Here is a 20,251-nt window from a genome sequence, read left to right as displayed (position 1 = left end):
AGCTCCTCTTGCTGCTGCTTCGTATGATACAGCCACACTGAAAGCCTTGTCCAGTGTCAAATCTTTCTCAGAAAGTAGTCTTTTGTGTGTTCCTTCGCTTAGGAGACCGCAGACGAATTTGTCTCGTAGAGAATCTGCCAGTCCTGCCCCGAATTGGCAGTGCTTTGACAGCTTTCGTAATTCGGTGAGGTAATCAGCGTTACTTTCATTCTTGTGCTGATTCCTCCTGAAGAATTTGAATTGTTCCGCTATCAGCAGCGGTGTTGGGTTTAAGTGCTCCTGTAAGGTATCAACAATCTCGTTAAAATTCTTGTCCATCGGTTTGGCTGGCGTGATCAAGTTTCGTAACAGCCCGTATGTCCTTGCGCCCATCAGATTTAGAAGTACCGATGCCTTTTTATCATCCTCTACTTCATTCGCTGTGCAATATACCTCCACTCTTTCCACATATGTGGTCCAATCCTCTATATCACTATCGAAAGCAGTAATATTGCCAGTCTTCGGCATCCTGAAAATCAAAAATGGCGCCTCCCGCGCTTTTCCTTCTTCCCCGCCGAGTTAAGATGGCGCCTGCCGCGCTTTCCCGCCGCTGCCGCTCCCGTTGCGACCTGCAGCTTTTCGCGGCATTTCTATTTTTTTTTTATATATATCTTTTAAATAGTTTCTTCGTTACTTGGAGAACCGTTCCCGTCGTGGAGCGGACCCTCTGGGACGTTCCCCTCCCTCTGCTCGGTCCGAACGCCGACCTGCTTTGCAGCACCGACTCGCTGCCCGGCCCCGCTGCAGAGCCACCCGATCGAGCCCCAGCCCGCCGCAGCCCAGGAAGGATCAGTGCACTACCTGCCACCAGCCCGTTTATCTGGTGAAACCACAGTTTTTTTTTCTTGCTTCTGGCTTCGACCTTCGTCTGAGGAATCGATCTCCTTGAGGTGCTGCCGAATTGCAGGTAAGTTCGTTTCTAACTCGTCGCCACTGTTAGATCTGTGTGTAATGAAGACACGGAATGCAGGAGTTGATTTAACAAGTGTTTACTGAACAAAGTCTGGAGGTGAACTAACTACACAAGACGCTATACAGGCTTATATACCCGAGTGGTCACTACTGGTACTACAGTACACAGGGGCTTCAAAAACATAGTTGCTCTTAAAGGTACATACACTACAATTACGAACATTTCTGTGCGGCAATAACAGAGTTGTGGAACCTCCTTTTTAAAGTTGTTACTTGGAAATGAAAATGCCTCCACTGTGCAGGAAGTTTTGGTACCAAGCAGAGGAGTCGATTTCAATGTTTTGCAAGAATGGAAGGATGTGTTTACAGCCTTAACTCTGAAATGTATAAGAATGAACTAAATCTAACAAAATAAAATTTATTTCTGATAAACAACTCCATTATTTGACACATGATTGAAGCTAGACTAATGGGTCTGTATTTGCCAGAGTCTGTTTTGTCACAATTTTTGAAGATGGGAATCACGTTAGCCTGTTTCTAATCTATTGGTACTTCCCTCATGTCCAATGACTCCCTCAAAATGATTGTCAATGCCTCATAAATCTCTTCCCCAGTCTTTCTTAGTACTCTGAAGTCAATACCAACTAGCACTGTGGATTTATTTATTTTGAGCCCTTTTAACCTATTTAGGTCTTCCAATCTCATTTATAACTAATGCTACAGTACTTAGTATGGTTGTAATAACTTGTTGAAAAAAATTAAAGTTTAAATACAAAATGATACATGGTTACTATCAAACTGTGTGGTCCATCTAAAAATTATCTTCTGTTTATTCAAGAAATCTGGGAATATCTTAGAATGATATCCATTTGGAGCCTACTCCAGACTTCCCCTCAAAAAAAGAAAGATAACAATTTGTGTTATTGGAATTTTATTATGGACTCTCCTTCCTTAGGGACACAGTTTATATTTCCTGGGACAAGCTGACTTCTCTAAGGACATTGCTTTTAAAGTAAACAAACAAACAAAGGCATGCAGGCAAGGACACACACACAGCTACACTTAAGAGCAGCAAATAATCAGCCAAAATTGAATTTTTGAAGACAGCAGACATTTTCCAAAACAAACTTTTAGCTAAGATGTTTCTCTGTTTACAAAAAGTCTAGCTTTATAAGTTTTGCTTCTCATTTCTGCTCTCCACTGTTATTCTGATTTCCAATGACTTAGGGAATCGATGCCTGTTGACAAGAAACATGTAGTGAAGACTGCTAATGTGAGACTCTATGCAGAACTATGGCCAATTGGAAACAGTCTCAAAGAATACAACAGAACAGAAATTGAATTAAAGGTGGAGATACTAGGGTTTACAAATACACTGTTATAAAAAAAATGGAAATCCTATAAAACTGATTTACAATTCTCTATGGGTTAAAAACATCTGAAATGCTTCCTTATTTTTGGTTATCTGTATTTAAAAAAAAATTAGAATTCTAAATATGAAAATAAAGTAAACTCTTCTGACTCAGGAACACTGAACGTACAAACATTGTCTGAATTAACTTATAAAAAAAATTATTTTCTTTCTGACTAATAGATGACTATTTCAATATTTTTTTTTAAATTGTGAAACCTTTTCTTATAAATCTAGGACATTTACAAGGGCCAAGTGCCCTGTAAAAATGTTAGTGGCTGGTCGCTTCCGGTTAAACTTAACCTTCTGCAGCCAAATAGCTTCTCCTTCTGTGCACTTTTATTAATGTTTCCCATGTGTTTCATGCCAGGCAGCTGACAATGTCAATTACCTATTACTCTGGAGGTTTTACATCTTGTTTAACCCACTGCACTCATATAGATAGAGGTAAGCACACACATCTGTCTCAGTCAGAACTTCATAGAAAATCTCTTTGGTTTTTATTTACATTTTCTGCCCATTACTCTCTCTCCTAGTTTCTCTCAGACAGGCTATCTCACATCATCTTCCAGCAGACCGTCAGGAAAATCTTTGCTGCAGACCTCCTTGTAGCTCTTATCAACACTGCACTGTGACTGATCATCAGGAGCAACAATCTTATAAAGTGGAGCAAATCTAATGTAATATTATGTTCACTCCTCCCCTTCTACCCCTCAAAATTGAAAAACCTTGCTTTTGACCGGTATGGTGCTTCAATGGCCCATGCAAACGGCAAAACATTAGATGAAATGACATGTACTCAAGCTCATGGTCTTCTGCTGAGAGCATTCCACTGTTAGGATGCCTCAACCATTGACTAGGCTAGATTTGTTTCTATTTCTCAGGATATGGGTGATGCTGGCAAGGCAGCATTTACTGCCCATCCCTAGTTGTTCTGAGGTGATGGTAGTGGGCCGCCTTCTTTAATTACTGCAGTCCTTGAGCTGATGGTGCTCCCACAATAGTCTTAGGTAGGAAATTCCAGGATTTTGACCCAGTACTGATGAAAGGCACCAAAAATAAAGTTCTGTGATTCATGTGGCAGCCACTGTTGAGTGTGAAGTTGCCATTAAAACAGCAACAATTAGTGTTTTCATCTTACACTAGAATCTTTTCCTTTTCTCTCTGACACAATAGAACCTTTATCTCTATGAAATCTCCAGAGTTAGGTCGGGAGCAGGAATGGCGGATTTACCTGATGAATGCTGCCAATTTTGCAAATATAACAAAGTTGCCCGCTCATTGCTAATGCAACACATAATTCTATGAGTGGTGGGAGCCTGATTCCCAATGGTGGATTTGCTGTGATTCCCAATGCGGATTCCCAATTGCAGTTGGCTGTGGTGGGAAGGTCTGAAAATTCTCATAGGACAGAAGAATAAACTAAAAGGCCAATCACCTCAGGATCCACACTCTGCAACACACAGTGGATGGGCATGCAGTAACAGGGGTAAAACCTAGAAGCAACTTGTCCTCCCGACCAGGAATTGTAAGCAGTGCTGGGAAATTTCAGTAAAGAGGAAAAAAGAGAAAAATAAGAAAAAGTACTGCAAAGGCTGGTGAAATACCAATTATATCATCTAATAGCTATTGGCAGATAGCTTTATTAAACCCAGGGTTCATTAGAGCACCTATCACATAACAGAACAGTCAAAACATGAACACTGGTACAAATCCATAGTGTAATGGAGTCACTGATGCACTTTTAAAGATTTTAAGTACAGTAGTTAACTGTTATTCTGTAGATTTACATTTTCTTCAAAACACACTTAATGCACACTCAACTCACAGCTGGATTGCGCTAGAGTCACCACACCGACAAATGCCATTTAACTTCTCACTTGCTGGTGAGATGTTAAGTGCCATTTGTTGGTATGGTGTATGATTAGAGCACCTAGTCAGCAGTGGTCTCAGTTCATCGTGTCACAGGAGCCAGGGGAATATTAAATTGCACTGTTAATTACACTGCACTGTAACCTACTAGCTGATAGGGGAGATTCGACTGAAAACGCATCAGTACACTCTGACATTTTGTTCTTGCCCTCAAATTGACATGGCTTTGGAAATAGTGTACTGCTATTCCTTCACAAGATAAATGAGTATGACTTCAAGCGCCAGTCCGCGTATCATTAAGTAATTTTTATCCCTGCAAAGCCCCAGTGTAAGAGATGACACTTAAGATTTATAACCACAGCCTTGTACAGAGTAACATCGAGTGAAGACGGACTCTGACAGGATGCAGGTTTACGTCATCTCATCAGAATTTTTACTAACTGGATTTGTCTACTTTCCCAAATGGAAATTTCCATTGACAGCAGACTTTTCATGAAGCTGGTTGTTGGCCTCTGTGGTGAAAACTGATTTCTTATTGGACAAAGTTTGCTGTGCTGTGACTGCTGTGTGCAATACTCTCAGCCCTGTGATACATCATGTAAAGAATACGTGTACCGGCTTCATCATTGGTACATTTAAAGGCTGTGTGTCATTTACTGTGCTGTTAAGGGTATCTACAAACAGCTTGGAAGAGCAAAGCACATTTCCAATGGTGCTTACAGTAAGTTCTGCTGAATGTTGCACACCCAAGATATTATAACGTATCGTTGCTATTTACACATGATGATTAACCTGCTGTTTATTTCCAGCATTTTCTGTTTATAATAAAAGATTATGATATCACATGGAACACAAGACAAAAATAATGCTCAACTTCAAGCTACTAAATGAGGCTATTTATGCATATAAATTATTTTTCTGTTGCTCTTTCCTCAATATCTTTTTTTTCCCTCTCTAAAGATCAGTTGGTTCCTCTCCCACCATATGCACTGTACCCAAGGGCTCCGCTGAAGGACTTTGGAAATGGGCACCAGGAGGTGTCCGATAGCAATCCAAAGTGACTCTTTCCCTGTGGGGAAGTGCTCGACTTCGCCCTGATGGCACTGCTGACAACACAGACTCACCATGTGGGCAATCTCGGCTGCCACTAAATTGCCTTTTATTTTCTTATTGTAATATCAGTTTATGTAGACAAACTAAAGCCACAGTGTCTTTATCAAATGGGCCAGGTATCATATAGAGAGCAGTGGGAGAGGGAGGAAGCTGAAATTTTGCGATACATTGCAAATCAAATGCAGGTATTAAGTGACGTAAGAAAACTACTAGGCACTTGGTCTGAGTATTAAACAAGGCTTTAATCAACTGTTTTTCAATATGGAGAGCTAGTTGTGTCCTTCACTAGTTCCTGTTAAAGAATGTCCTGAGCAAGCTGGGCCCATGCCCGAGTATTTATATTCTCCCTGGACAGCGCCACCAGCAGGCCGCCCAGTATCATTTCATAAGTCATTTCCACATGAATGACAAGATTCATGTCATTAAGTTTATAGCCTGAAGCTCATCCTGGACAGGAACAACCACTGACATTCAATGTTAAGGGCTAAAGAAATGAAGGTACAACTGGCTACCTCGGACTTTAAAAATGTCATATCTGAACATACTGCGACATGGAGTGGCAGAATGCAGGATCAGGTCCATGAGCTCTTATATTATGAGGTCCCAATCTTAATCTTTCCATCCTGGGGATAGCTGCGTAGACACCAGAGGGAAAGGTGGAAGGTTCAAGAGAGCCATTTCAGCCTGCTCGTGTATCCTGTAGCTAGCTATATGGCAACTTTGGCAGAAGCCTAGGAGAAGGATCACAGCCTGTCTTTCCAGCTGTGAAAGGAGTACTGCATGGGAGGATATAGAAAGAAAACAATCTTCCATTTGTATAGCGACTGATCACGACTCTCAGAAGTGTCCAAAAGTGCAAAATCCCATAAACAGCAATCAGATTAATGACTAGTTAATCTGTTTCGGAGGAGAGCGAAAGAGAAGATAGGAAACAAAATAAGGACATTCATTTGGGAGGGAGACGAGGAGAAAGAAAGAAATTACAAAACCATAACATTGCTTTTCCCTGAAGTCTGTCTGCTTTGTACTTCAACGAGCCTGGACTGATACCTGTATCAGTCTGATAATATCAGTCTCAATATCACTCTTGCATCTGTGTTGTAAGTGGACAATATGTGGTCCAACAACAGTTGGCAAACAGACAGTACCTTGAACTAAAATTGATTGACAGTTAACAAATATATAAATACAGAAACTGATACCTTTTAGTGTTGCAACCCTACCTAATCTGCCTTCCATTTTGCAAACTGATTTCACAGCAGGAGCTAGGTTGGAGCCAGCCCAAAATCAGAACCTAAAATCTTAAGAGACAGATCAGTTCAGACCCTATAGACTTGTGGTGCCTGTGTAGAGGATGGGCTTACAGTTACACAAGAGAGCTGGGCAGTATTGCCTTAGGTGGGCAAACTGACACGCCATGAGGCCAAACTTTGGCATCAGTTAAAATTGTTAGCTTCAGAAGCCAAACAGAGTATTGATGAATTGGAATCAACTAGGATGTCTCTGAAGGCATGCAAAACCCAATCTTGTTCACACCCACCATCTGCTGCTTGCAGCTCCAGACAAAATTAACATGAAGCATCTCTCATTTGGGACCGTCATGTTGCATGCTGATACCCAATCACAGCATGGATGGGTTGGACCAGTGGTACAGATGAAACAAGAGCAGCTGTTTTAGAACAGCTATAAACAGAGTAGACAGATGTGTACTCTGGAGTTCCTGTCTGCCAAAACATTGTTACATTAGACTACACAGCTTTTATTATGGTTCCACACAGGTTTTTTGGGAAAATTAGTATCAAAAAGAGACAAACATTTTCAAAAACAAGACTGTTCTGGAAGAGCATCAATAGATTTGTTATAGGCCATATGTCTGAATTAAGGATAGTGGATCAACTTAAAATCAAAGAACTTTCTTACTGAACCACAAAGCAATGAACAATGGCCTTGAATTATCTCGGAATTTCTGCTGCTGTGCTACTGTAACTTTGGCAGAAGTGCAGCAGAAACCCTATTTATGCGGATAAATGTGGCTTTCAGAAGACAGTACCATAATGACATGAAAGGCCTCATTTTATTCGGGGTGCTCTTCACTACAATTCTATCCAAGGGAATAAAACATACTTACAGGTTCACTTAGGCTTTAATTCATAAAAGTAATGAAGTCTGAAGCTTTCAATCATAAATACACATGTATGTTGGCAGCAGCTCAAGGTTTATAAGTTTGCAAATAGTCTAAAAGAAAACTTTGCCACTGTAACTTTGGAAGAATAGGAAAATACAGAGGGCACATTGGGACCAGTGACAAAATGGGATAAACATCTTCACAAGCTGACCTGATAACCTACAGGTGATGAAGTGGTGAACGAGTTAGTCTGCCTTTTGATTGGAGAGTTACCAAAACTGCTGGATGTGCCACATTCTATTTGTAACATTTGTATTTTTTTCAAGCAGAAAAATAAATATTGTGCAGGCCAAGAAAATGAATTTTGACCAAATGCATTGCTGGGGACCAGAGGTGACTTATAGGAAGGTAAACCACTGGTGACACCGGCCTCTTGATCTACAAGTGGCATTACGCTGTTGTTTAGCTTTTACCTAGGTTGATGCTCATCCTGCGTTAACACATTAGTAGACTCAACAAGCGATGGTTCGTCACATTATTTTGAACTGGTCCAGGAATATTTGGATATCCAGGAAAATTTGGAAGCAAATGCCATACAAAATTAAGAGAAAATAACACAAATTGAGAAAATTATTTGCCTGTTAGCAAATGGCGTGTAGCCCAGGGCTACCCAAGAGTGGAGAGGGAAACATTTTAGAAAGGGAATTGGGGATTCTGTGTTTAGTCTGTGTAACATCATTAGCTGGGAAAACACAGGATTCAGAGCCACAATTAGAAGATAAGAGCAGGAGTAGGCCATTCGGCCCTTCGAGCCTGCTCTGCCATTCAATGAGATCATGGCTGATCATCCAAGTTCAGTACCCTGTCCCTGCCTTCTCCCCATATCCCTTGATCCCTTTAGCCTTAAGAAATATATCCAACTCTTTCTTGAATATATTTAATGAACTGGCCTCCACTGCCCTCTGTGGTAGAGAATTCCACAGGTTCACCACTCTCCGGGTGAAGAAATTCCTCCTCATTTCAGTCCTAAATGGCTTACCCCTTATCCTTAGACTATGACCCCTGGTTCTGGACTCCCCGGCCATCAGAAACATCCTTCCTGCATCTATTCTGTCCAGGCCTGACAGAATTTTATAGGTTTCGATGAGATCCCCTCTCAATCTTCTAAACTCCAGTGAGTATAAGCCCAATTGACACAATCTCTCCTCATACGTCATTCCTGCCATCCCAGGTATCAGCCTGGTGAATCTTCGCTGCACTCCTTCCATGGCAAGAACATCCTTCCTCAGGTAAGGCGACCAAAACTGCACACAATACTCAAGGTGCGGTCTCACCAAGGCCCTGTACAACTGTAGCAAGACATCCTTGTTCCTGTACTCGAACCCTCTTGCTACGAAGGCCAACATACCATTTGCCTTCTTAACCGCCTGCTGCACCTGCATGCTTACCTTCAGCGACTGGTGCACAAGAACACCCAGGTCTCTTTGCACTTCCCCTTCTCCCAATCCATTGCCATTCAAATAATAATCTGCCTTCCTGTTTTTGCCACCAAAGTGGATAACCTCACATTTATCCACATTATAGTGCATTTGCCATTTTTCTGCCCAATCACCCAACCTGTCCAAATCGTACTGGAGTTTCACGACATCCTCCTCACAGCTTACCCTCCCACCCAGCTTTGTGTCGTCTGCAAATTTGGAGATATTACATCCAATTCCCTCGTCCAGATCATTAATATATATTGTGAACAGCTGGGGTCCTAGGACCGATCCTTGCGGTACCCCACTAGTCACTGCCTGCCACTCGGAAAACGACCCGTTTATTCCAACTCTTTGCTTTCTGTCCGCCAACCAGTCCTCTATCCAAGTCAATACCTTGCCCCCAATCCCATGTGCCTTAATTTTGCACGCTAATCTCTTATGTGGGATCTTATCGAAAGCCTTCTGAAAGTCCAAATACACCACATCCACTGGTTCTCCCTTATCTATTTTACCAGTTACATCCTCAAAAAATTCCAGTAGATTAGTCAAGCATGATTTACCTTTTGTAAATCCATGTTGACTTTGTCCGATCCTGTCACTGCTTTCCAAGTGCTCTGCTATTACATCTTTTATAATAGACTCTAGCATTTTCCCCACTACCGATGTCAGGCTTACCGGTCTATAATTCCCCGCTTTTTCTCCACCACCTTTTTTGAATAGTGGGGTAACATTAGCTACCCTCCAATCCATGGGTACTGTTCCAGAGTCTATCGAGTTCTGGAAGATGACCAGCAATGCAGCTACTATTTCTAGGGCCACTTCCTTAAGTATCCTGGGATGTAGATTATCAGGCCCTGGGGATTTATCGGCCTTCAGTCCCATCAATTTTCCTAACACCATTTCCCTACAAATACTGATTTCTTTCAGTTCCACCCTTTCATCAGACCCTATGTTCCCCGGCATCTCTGGGAGATTATTTGTGTCCTCCTTTGTGAAGACAGAACCAAAGTATGAATTTAGTAGAATTTAATTCTACAGGAAAGAAGTTTTTAATTGTAAACATACCAGTTGATCTCCCATGGCACTGCACGTGGGGAGTCAAGACCAAGGGCACTCTTCATGTCAAGTAGGGTTAGAGGGTAGGGAGATAATTGAACCAAGGCAGGGGAGCGAGAGGAGGTATACAGGAGGGGGTGGAAGTAGGAGCAATGAGGAGAGGGCAAGGGAGAAAGAGAGAGCAAGGAGGAGGGGGAAGAGAGCAAGGAGAGAGCAAAAATGGGGGAGAGGAATGGGAAAAGGGGAGGTTGACCTCAAATGGGGTTTCCAAGTACAAATTTTGCTTCACCTGGGGTGGGAGGGGTTGGGAGCTACATTTCTTTCAGCAGCAGGGGGCTGTGGAAGGGCCTATGTTTGCGTATTGCCTCAGTGAGGGGGATGGGGATTGTCGGTGTCCATCTACATATTGCTGGCTGCTTTATTGTTTTCTTTGACATCTTAATTTCTTGTGTGCATTTTCAAACAAAGTTCAATGCTGTGTATTTCCACATTTCAATGGTTTTCCGGAACTGTTCTGATTCAGGGAAGTTTTTCTGAGATCGTTGAAATTTTATTCTTTTGCACTTTGCACTACTGCATTCAGCACTGCTTTCTGTAACTCCCTGGTTGGCTTTGAGTTTGTGCTAAGACTTTTTTCTTGTTTCCCTTTCCAGTTAGAATTTCTTGAAGATTTTAAGTGTATTCTGTGTATTTTTTTTTTGTTAGATGGCGACTTTGGGCAGGAATTTAACTCAGGAGTCGGGACTACAACTTTCGGGGTTGTAGCCCCGCCTCCATCGAGATGCAGCCAATCCACGTGATTTTAACTTGATTGACCTTGTTGAGCCCACCCAGCGGGATCAGCAGGCCAATTAAGGGCCACCCGGCAACAGGTGACGTCACAGACTGAAATTTCATGTCAAGAGGTCCTGACAGATGAAATATCAGTGTTTCACAGCTGTTTGAAGCTGTCAAACACTGACAGTCTTACTTCTAACCTGAGTCCTTCTCCACAGACTCAGTTAGAAATCTCTCCTGCACAGAAAGCTGCAGGCTGTCACTTTTGACAGTTCGCAGCCATTCTGCTTTCTGTGCCGGTGAGATGAGGGACTCCCGGGACCGAAAGAAAGGCTGAAAAGGTAAGAAAAGGTCATTTACACTTCTTTAATCACTTTAGACACACCAAGCACACTTACCTGAACACCATCTCGACCCCTCCAAGTCCTGCAACCAGACGGCCCGCCTCCTCTAACTTGGCGTGGTTTGGAGCCGTCGGGAATCCCACACTTCAACCTTCAAAATAGGGATTAGGCTAAAAACTGCCTGTTAACTACCTGTTAACAGGCAGTTAATTGGCACTAATCCCTTCCCGCCTCGGGTAGGTGGGTCCCAGTGCGGGGCGGGTACCCGCCTCCTTTGAAACTGGCATGGAGGCGGGTTTGGGTACGGGATGGGGTCGGGACCCCTGATTTCGGGATTTTAACCCCCCCCCCCCACACCTCCAATCCTGACTCCACGGCACAATGAAAATCCTGCCCTTTCTCTTAATTTACTTTCCTTGGGTGCTTTCAAAGATGGGCTTCTCCATCTTTAAGCGGCCCAATCACATAGGGCGCAATCTTGCCAGCCCTGGGGAGGCGGGTTTGGAGGCGGGACTGCTGGGAAATTGGCAGAATCTCGGGGCGGGTGCCCATCCCGCCCCCAACCCGCCTCCATGCCATCTTCCCGGGAGGTGGGTAGCCAACCCGCACCGGGTCCCGTCTCCTGGAGGCGGGAAGGGGATTACAGCCACTTAACTGCCTGTTAACAGGTAGTTAACAGGCAGATAAGAGGATTATCCCCATTTTACCCACACAAGTGCGGGCTTCCCGAAGGCTGCGAACCTTGCCAGGGTTAGCAAGGCGAGCCATGGATCTGCGGGGGTCGGAGGGGTGCAAAAGTGCACTGTGAAGGTAAGTGATGGGTGCAAGTGTGGAGAGCTAAGTATGTGAGGTGAGTGGAAAGTGATAGAAAATGTTTACTTAGCTTTGTTTCTTCCTGCAGGCTTCAACAATTGGGGATGCGGAGAGTCTCGCATCTCACCGGCAGAGATGAGATGGCTGCTGCATTCTCCTATGCAACAACCATCTAATTTCTGCTCACAAAAGAGGTTTGATGAGTCTTGAATACAAGGACTTATCAAATAACATAGAATGTCAGTGTTTGACAGCTTCACAGAGCTGTCAAACGATGACAATTCATCTGTCAAAAATTTTTGACAGATGAAACGTCATACGCTGACGTTCTCTGTAACCGGCTTCCCCTTAATTGGCGGGCTTAACAAGGTCAATCAAGGGAAAATGGTGTGGGTTGGCCAGAAGTCAATGGAGGCGGGACTAAAAACTGATATGCAGCAGTCCCGCCTCCAATGCGCCCCCATTAACAAAATTGTCCTCATAAAGTTTTGTAATCTAATGTTATGCTTATAGTGCCACCCACAGTTGCAATAGCTTTGGAATGTTGCATTTAAAATATAAAATAGATAATTGATACTTTAAAAAAGAAAAAAAGGGCATGCATTGTTCTTTAAGTACTCCAAAATCAGAATTATTGAACAGCGCATAGCAGACTTGAAGTCTGCCATAATCTTGAAAACTGCCAAGCAAATGTGTTGCTATCTGTATCATCTTGGTTCATCCAAAGTATTGCTCCTTACCCTCAGCAGTGATGAAATGGCCCCTTTAAGAAACTGACAGAATGTGAAGTTTACTGAATAAAAACACACATGGACAGACATGTATACCACATATGCAACAGACCCCTCTTATTCAGCAGTCTATGGTTTTAATTTTTATTCCTTATTTTAAGTGTTTTTCCTCCTTTATGGCATTTGTTTTACAATTAACAAGAGGCAGTGCTGCAGCGAGTTCTAGAAACTGAAGTGGGGCAAGTAGATAACTTAAGGGATGGGGAACATGTGGGAAACAGTGATCATAATGTAATTAATTTAGATATAAATATTGAAAAGAACCTGAAACAGTCAAAGACAAAAGATATTTGATTGGAAGAAAGCCAATTTAAATTAGGTAAGAAGGGAACTGGCCCAAATAAATTGCAAAGAAAAATTGGCACATAATGCTGCAGAAGTAATGGGAAATGCTCAAACGGGAGATAATTAGGGTACAGACTAGACATATATTCATTCATAAGGCAGATGATAAGCTGTTTTGTAAGGTCAGCAACGCTATACCCTATACTGCACAAGGTATTAGTCTGCTGGTATGGTGGAATTGTGCCCTTTTTAGATCAAAAAATGTAATTGTTAAGTAAACGGAGCCTCAACTCATTTAGAGTTTAATTGTTGTTTGGCCAGGGAACTGACTAATTCCAAATGTGCTCATCAATTTCAGGCTTTGCCTGAGCAGTGTACAACATTTAAAGAATATTTTGTATCTGTAGCAGCGCTGGCATCGCAGACATGTCTTTTTAATATATTAGAATTCAACGGATACATATATAATACAGGTATATGAATGGGCAATGTTTCCTCCATCTTTCTCACTTTCTTTAATTTCCTTGACAACACCAATTGTGGTGAAAAGAGCAAGCCAAACACTGCTCCCAATGCCACCTTACATGGGCACTAAGAGGTGGAATAGAGTAGAGATGAATCTTCCCCGCACTTTATATTGGTTGGCACTTGGTCACAATGGTAAAACTAGATCAGAAAGTTAGATGTGGGGATGAAATGAGTGAACTCACATATCTCCAGTCTGTGGCTCACACATTGGTAGTGCAATGCATTGGAAACATAGAAGATAGGCGCAGGAGTAGGCCATTCGGCCCTTCGAGCCTGCTCCGCCATTCAATGAGATCATGGCTGATCATCCAAATTCAGTACCTTGTCCCTGCCTTCTCCCCATATCCCTTGATCCCTTTAGCCTTAAGAAATATATCCAACTCCTTTTTGAATATATTTAATGAACTGGCCTCCACTGCCCTCTGTGGCAGAGAATTCCACAGGTTCACCACTCTCTGGGTGAAGAAATTCCTCCTCATTTCAGTCCTAAATGGCTTACCCCTTATCCTTAGACTATGACCCCTGGTTCTGGACTCCCCGGCCATCAGAAACATCCTTCCTGCATCTAGTCTGTCCAGGCCTGACAGAATTTTATAGGTTTCGATGAGATCCCCTCTCAATCTTCTAAACTCCAGTGAGTATAAGCCCAATCGACAATCTCTCCTCATACGTCATTCCTGCCATCCCAGGTATCAGCCTGGTGAATCTTCGCTGCACTCCTTCCATGGCAAGAACGTCCTTCCTCAGGTAAGGTGACCAAAACTGCAAACAATACTCAAGGTGTGGTCTCACCAGGGCCCTGTACAACTGTAGCAAGACATCCTTGTTCCTGTACTCGAACCCTCTCGCTACGAAGGCCAACATACCATTTGCCTTCTTAACCGCCTGCTGCACCTGCATGCTTACCTTCAGCGACTGGTGCACAAGAACACCCAGGTCTCTTTGCACTTCCCCTTCTCCCAATCTATTGCCATTCAAATAATAATCTGCCTTCCTGTTTTTGCCACCAAAGTGGATAACCTCACATTTATCCACATTATAGTGCATTTGCCATGTTTCTGCCCAATCACCCAATCTGTCCAAATCGTACTGGAGTTTCTCGACATCCTCCTCACAGCTTACCCTCCCACCCAGCTTTGTGTCGTCTGCAAATTTGGAGATATTACATCCAATTCCCTCGTCCAGATCATTAATATATATTGTGAACAGCTGGGGTCCTAGGACCGATCCTTGCGGTACCCCACTAGTCACTGCCTGCCACTCGGAAAACGACCTGTTTATTCCAACTCTCTGCCTTCTGTCCGCCAACCAGTTCTCTATCCAAGTCAATACCTTGCCCCCAATCCCATGTGCCTTAATTGTGCAGCCTCTACTTAGGGCAATGTTATTTTTCCAGTAACCCCCATGTAAAACATTAATATAGTTCTCCTTGACCTCACATACACAAATCCAAGATGTGCTGCTCTTTGATTTTAAGCTCCTGTTCAACCGAACTAAATGGAAGCTACCCCTGATTGTAAACTCTCGTTTGAGGGAACTGGATGGTGCAGTGGGTTAAGCACCAGCTTTTCACTTCTGGGTCTTGTGTTTAACTCCAGTCCAGACTGGTGGAATGAAAGTTTACTCTGTATTGGTCCTACGCAAATTAGTTTGGTCAGTCTCAATCCTGGTTCTAGTGGGCATGGGTCTATTGTACAGAACTGTCCCTAATTCATCACAAATTGGTAATCAGAGGCCACAGGATGACTGGTGTGGGAAATAGTAAAGAGTTTTGTAATAGTGCAGTATCAGTGTCCTTCTGAGGTTTGGGCTAAGGCACATTGTTGGGGCAGAGTAGAGGGAGTATTACTCTGCTTCTAGCTGTGCAATACTGGACTTGAGTGCCTGATGCTGACATTGGGTGCCTGAAAATGGAAGAGTTCCATTCCCAGCACTAACAGCCCTCACCGTGATGAACTCAAAACACTGTTTAAAAAAATAGAAGTTACTGTAAATCCACATCAGTTCTGATCAACACTGAACTCACACTGGCTTCACCACTAAGTAAAATTCTAATCTAATAATAATTATAAATGACACATTCCCTTATTTTAAACCCTTGCTGATTTGCTAAATAACATGGAAATCGAATGTGTGCTACCAGTTCCCTTGAATTTAACAGAACCTAAAATAGGAATTAACTGTAACTTATACACTGCTTTAGTGCTAAACTCCCCTCACAAATATAGGCCAGACTGATGAATATGAAACCTCACTGTTTCTGTACCGTTTCAATAATATCCATCATCTGATTGTTTGCATAAAGTGCCCTGCAGAACACCCAAACATTATGTAGGATCCTTTCAAACTCTCCAGGTAAATGAAAAGTGATGGCTTCTTGTAAAATGCTGGATAGTTACAGCTCAAAACAATAGCCGCTTATTAACAGATAACATTTCTGACGTGCCCAATAATGTAAGAAAGCTTAACATTTGCTTGCAAATATAAGAGACCCTTTTATCACCACAGTAAGCCTTTCTGTTTTGTAGAAATAAAGCAAAAATCTTTCTTTGGCAGCACGTTAAATGTTTTCGAAATGTAATATGTTTTCTCTCACTGAAGTAGTTGAATTGAATTAAAAGAGCTGAGCTTATGTGAATACTCTCCTAGAGTACACCTTCTTCCTCTAACTCTTACACATCAACAAGATCAATGAAATTCTGTTTTTAATACATGGAACTCTGTGATTGAGGATCACATTCCATGTTTTCATCCCATGATTCCATTTCTGCAAAAGCTGTAAAAAACTAGCTTCAACAAAGACACCAGCAAATGTGTTAAAATCAACAAGATTGTTTCCAGTTTTCTTTAAGGATCTCTGCTGCAACATACCACTGTACTCTCGGGCAAATCGACCATAACAGGATGCACCTGAACACCTCAGCTTCACTCACACCTTCTATCCCCCCCTTTCTATGAAGGGAAGCATCCCAGTCCTTCTGCTACCAAAGCCCTGGGAATTTGGGAACTTAACAGGTAGGATATTATGGTAACTTGTGACACCATACCAGCTGAGCGCGTTGACGTGTATACTAGGAATGAGGAAAGCACCCTGGGGTTTTTTATAGTTTATTGGATCCCTGCTGTAGCATAAAATCACAGTATGAGTAACACAGTCCTGGCCTTGGAAATCGTTGTAAAAATGACTGCATCAAACCATCACAGTTCCAATAAACCCTTTATGCAGCAGAAATAAATAAGCCTTATATTGTGAATTTATGGGGTTATTAATTCAAAAGGTTTTTGAATCATTAAACTATTTTGACAGCTGTGGCAACATAGCTGACAACTGATCAGGGAGTGGATGTACAGCGAGAATGTAGCAGATATCAATGGGCTGTCTGCAGTGCAGAAGAAACTAAATCATACTTGAGCAGTTATTATTCACACTTTTACCTGCGCTGAGCTCATCTTCTGCAACTCTTCCTCCCACGTTGCCCTGTTGTTATCAATTCCATATGCTGGGGGTGGTGTCAATCCTTGAAGAATCTGTGAGTCGCGGTCCTGACACAGAGTCGTGAGGTGTCCTATGTACAGCTTCAGTTTACTGCGATTCTGGTTCAGTTCTAATAGTGACTGGACGATCTGCTGGGGAGAAAAAAAAAAAGAGGGGACAAGCCATAAAAAATGGGGGTATGTTGCCACAGCAAATATGGCCATCACCATTAGAACAAGCAAAGCTTGGAAGCCACCACCACAAAGTCGATCACCAAGAGAAGCATGGGAGGCAGGGGGAGAAAATCTGCAATGCAGCCACATGGCGAAAAATAAAAATGAACACAAAATGATGAGTTACTGACACCCAACATCACACAAAGAAATAAGGAAGGATTTAAATCGCTTGACAACAGTCACAGTGCCTCCCACCAAACAAAGGCAACAAAATCAAGGCAGCATGATAAGAAAATCACAATCATTTCAAAACAATGAAGGTGCAATGATTTGAAGTAGGAGGTTCCCCCTTCCGTGCTCTTTAGCTTGTTACATTTAAAGTGAGAGTTTCATTTCTGGTCATTCCTAATTCTGAAAACCGAATTCCTGTTCCCACCACTATCATCACCAACCTGTTCTGTATCAAACAAGAAACAGAAGACTCTAAACTTTATATAGCACCTTTCATGATCTGAAGACATTCCAAAGCATTTCACAGCCACTTTTGAAGTGTAGTCACTGTTGTTTTCTAGGCAAAAGCAGTAACTAATTGCCAATCAACAATGTGATAAATGATGGGACTTTCTGTTTTCAGTGGAGTTGGTTGAGGGATAAATGTTGGCCAAGATATCAGGAGAACTTCTCCACTCTTCTTCAATAAGTGCCATGGATCTCAGTTTAACGTCTCATCCGAGAGATGCCCTCAGTGCTGCACTGAAATGTAGATTATGTGCTCTGGTTTCTGGAGTGGGGCTTGAACCCGTGTTTGTCAGACTCAAGTGCGGGTGCTACCAGTGAATTAAGGCTGACACTTAAATTGGGATATTGCTGTTCAAAACAGCAGAATACAAGCATACAGAGGTTATTCTAAGACTTTATAATGCACTGTTCAGTCCACAGCTGGAATACTGTGTTCAATTTAGGTCATCAGGCTAGAAAAAGGACATATGTACATTGGAAAGGATAGAGAGAAAAATAACAAGAATGATGCCAAATACAATAGGGATGAGCTATGGGTAAAGATTAGAGGATCAAGCTCTACAGTCCAGAGAAAAGGTTAAGGAGAAAACTCATTCAGGTGTATAAATATTAAGTGGTATGGATAAGTAAACCCAGACTATTACTTCAAAGTACACCAGGCTTGGAGGACCAGAGGACATAAATTTACATTAGTGAAAGTAAATTAAACCAGACATTAGAAAGATTTTTAAAATTCAAAAGTGATAAATGTTTGGAATAATCTGCTTGACAAGGTAGAGAAAAAGCAGTTGAATGCTTGTCTGGAGGAATTAAGTTACTTGATAGATGAGCCTAACTGGCTGAATGTCCATGAAGGTTCGTATATTCATATTGAGATAGCTCCATGTATTGGATAAATACATTCAAACGGACTCATGCTGAATCTTCTGTATACATCATGATTTGATTTCATCTCACTGATGAGGTCACTGCAATCAAGATGGTAGCCATTTATAAACAGGGGCAATTTATACATAAAGCATGAAGGGGGTAATTAGAGGAGCTCTTCCTTCATACAATTCCATGCAAGCACAAACAAAGCATTGTGTTAAATCTACACCAATACTCATTGGCACTCCCAGGATCTAGAACAAAGCTTTTGAGATAATTATGGCTTCATTGATTGACAAGAAAATGCTATGAACTGTATGCACTGGCATTGGCCTGTGCTGAATTGCCCCATTTCAGTGAATGTGGTAGTGAGTACTATAATTGACCTCAATAAGCCCCTAATAGGGGGTGAAGGAAATTAGCTAGAGCTCCTGATCACTACCCTACCGCCATTAGGGGAAGAGAAAGAGAGAGGGAGAGTAAAGAAAGAGAGAGAAAGAAAGAAAGAGTGAGACTGTTACTTGTGGAGAAGGTGAGGCTCAGCTGTGATGGCCCAGTGGCTGATTAAAGAAAGAAAAAAAGGACTTACATTTATATAGCGCCTTTCACAACCACCGGATGTCCCAAAGCGCTTTACAACCAATGAAGTACTTTTAAAGTGTAGTCACTGTTGTAATGTAAGAAACGCAGCAGCCAATTTGGGCACAGCAAGCTCCTGCAAACAGCAATGTGATGATGACCAGATAATCTGTTTCAGTGATGTTGGTTGAGGGATAAATATTGGCCAGGACTCCGGGGATAACTCCCCTGCTCTTCTTCGAAATAGTGCCATGGAATCTTTAACTTCCACCTGAGAGAGCAGACTCTGTTTAACGTTCCATCCAAAAGACGGCAACTCTGACAGTGCAGCACTCCCTCAGTGCGGCACTGGAGTGTCAGCCTAGATTTTTGTACTCAAGTCTCTGGAGTGGGGGCTTGAACCCACAACCTTCGGACTCAGGGTCGAGGGTGCTACCCACTGAGCCACGGCTGACACATGATTAACCTGATGACACTCACTGATCAGGCTCACAGAAGGGGAAGAGATGCACATACCAGACATTTTTGCATGCCTGGTTTGTTGAGATCTCCACACCACTTTAAAAATAGCAATTAAATAGATTCAGATATGGTGCATTGATGAACAATATAGCTCAGGAATCATAGACTTTTATAACACAGAAGGGGGCCATTTGGCCCATCATGCCTGTGCCAGCTCACTGAAAGAGCTATCAACTTACTCCCATTCTCCTGCCCATTCCTCACACCCTTTTAATTTTTGAACTCTGGTTGAATTAGCGGAGGTTAAGTTCATATTTGCTTTTCTTCTCTGTCTCTTCCCTTCTCTCCTCTACCAATATTCAGTATGACTCCTCCAAGACGACAGGCTCCTCTGTAGCTGGCTGCTAAGTGTTACCCTCACATGAGTCCATCCTCATTTCCTCCCTTCAAAGAAACTTGCAGTGTGATAAATTACAGGTTTAAATTTACATCCTCCCATTCTGTATGCAGCGCTCAAACACGCTGAAGCTTCAGCTCTAACTGGCCTGAGCATTTGACTTGTGTTTAAATATAGGAATCAGCATTCAGAATTGATAATACCCACTCAGTTTTTGTACCAGCTG

At 42.4% G+C, this 20,251-nt stretch overlaps 1 protein-coding gene across 5 annotated transcripts in view; it reads right to left on the bottom strand.

Annotated features, from left to right (window-relative positions):
* The window catches only part of LOC147106110 (ELKS/Rab6-interacting/CAST family member 1-like), a 1,260,296-nt gene that overhangs the window by 39,376 nt on the left and 1,200,669 nt on the right, over positions 1-20,251 (bottom strand). For 3 of the 5 annotated variants that reach the window (XM_086008889.1, XM_086008886.1, XM_086008887.1), the window contains one exon: positions 16,983-17,171. In XM_086008889.1, coding sequence (XP_085865015.1) covers positions 16,983-17,171 — 189 coding nt within the window. Of the gene's footprint in view, positions 1-16,982; positions 17,172-20,251 lie in introns of those variants that run through there. The other 2 variants (XM_086008888.1, XM_086008891.1) reach the window with 1 other exon arrangement.

This window comes from Somniosus microcephalus, chromosome 16 (assembly GCF_052327205.1).
Source record: "Somniosus microcephalus isolate GS21.2 chromosome 16, FLI_Smic_1.0, whole genome shotgun sequence".
In the NCBI taxonomy this organism is placed as follows: Eukaryota; Metazoa; Chordata; class Chondrichthyes; order Squaliformes; family Somniosidae; genus Somniosus; species Somniosus microcephalus.
The sequence above is the reverse complement of the archived record's forward strand: the minus strand, read 5'-3'. Positions and strand labels throughout refer to the sequence as shown.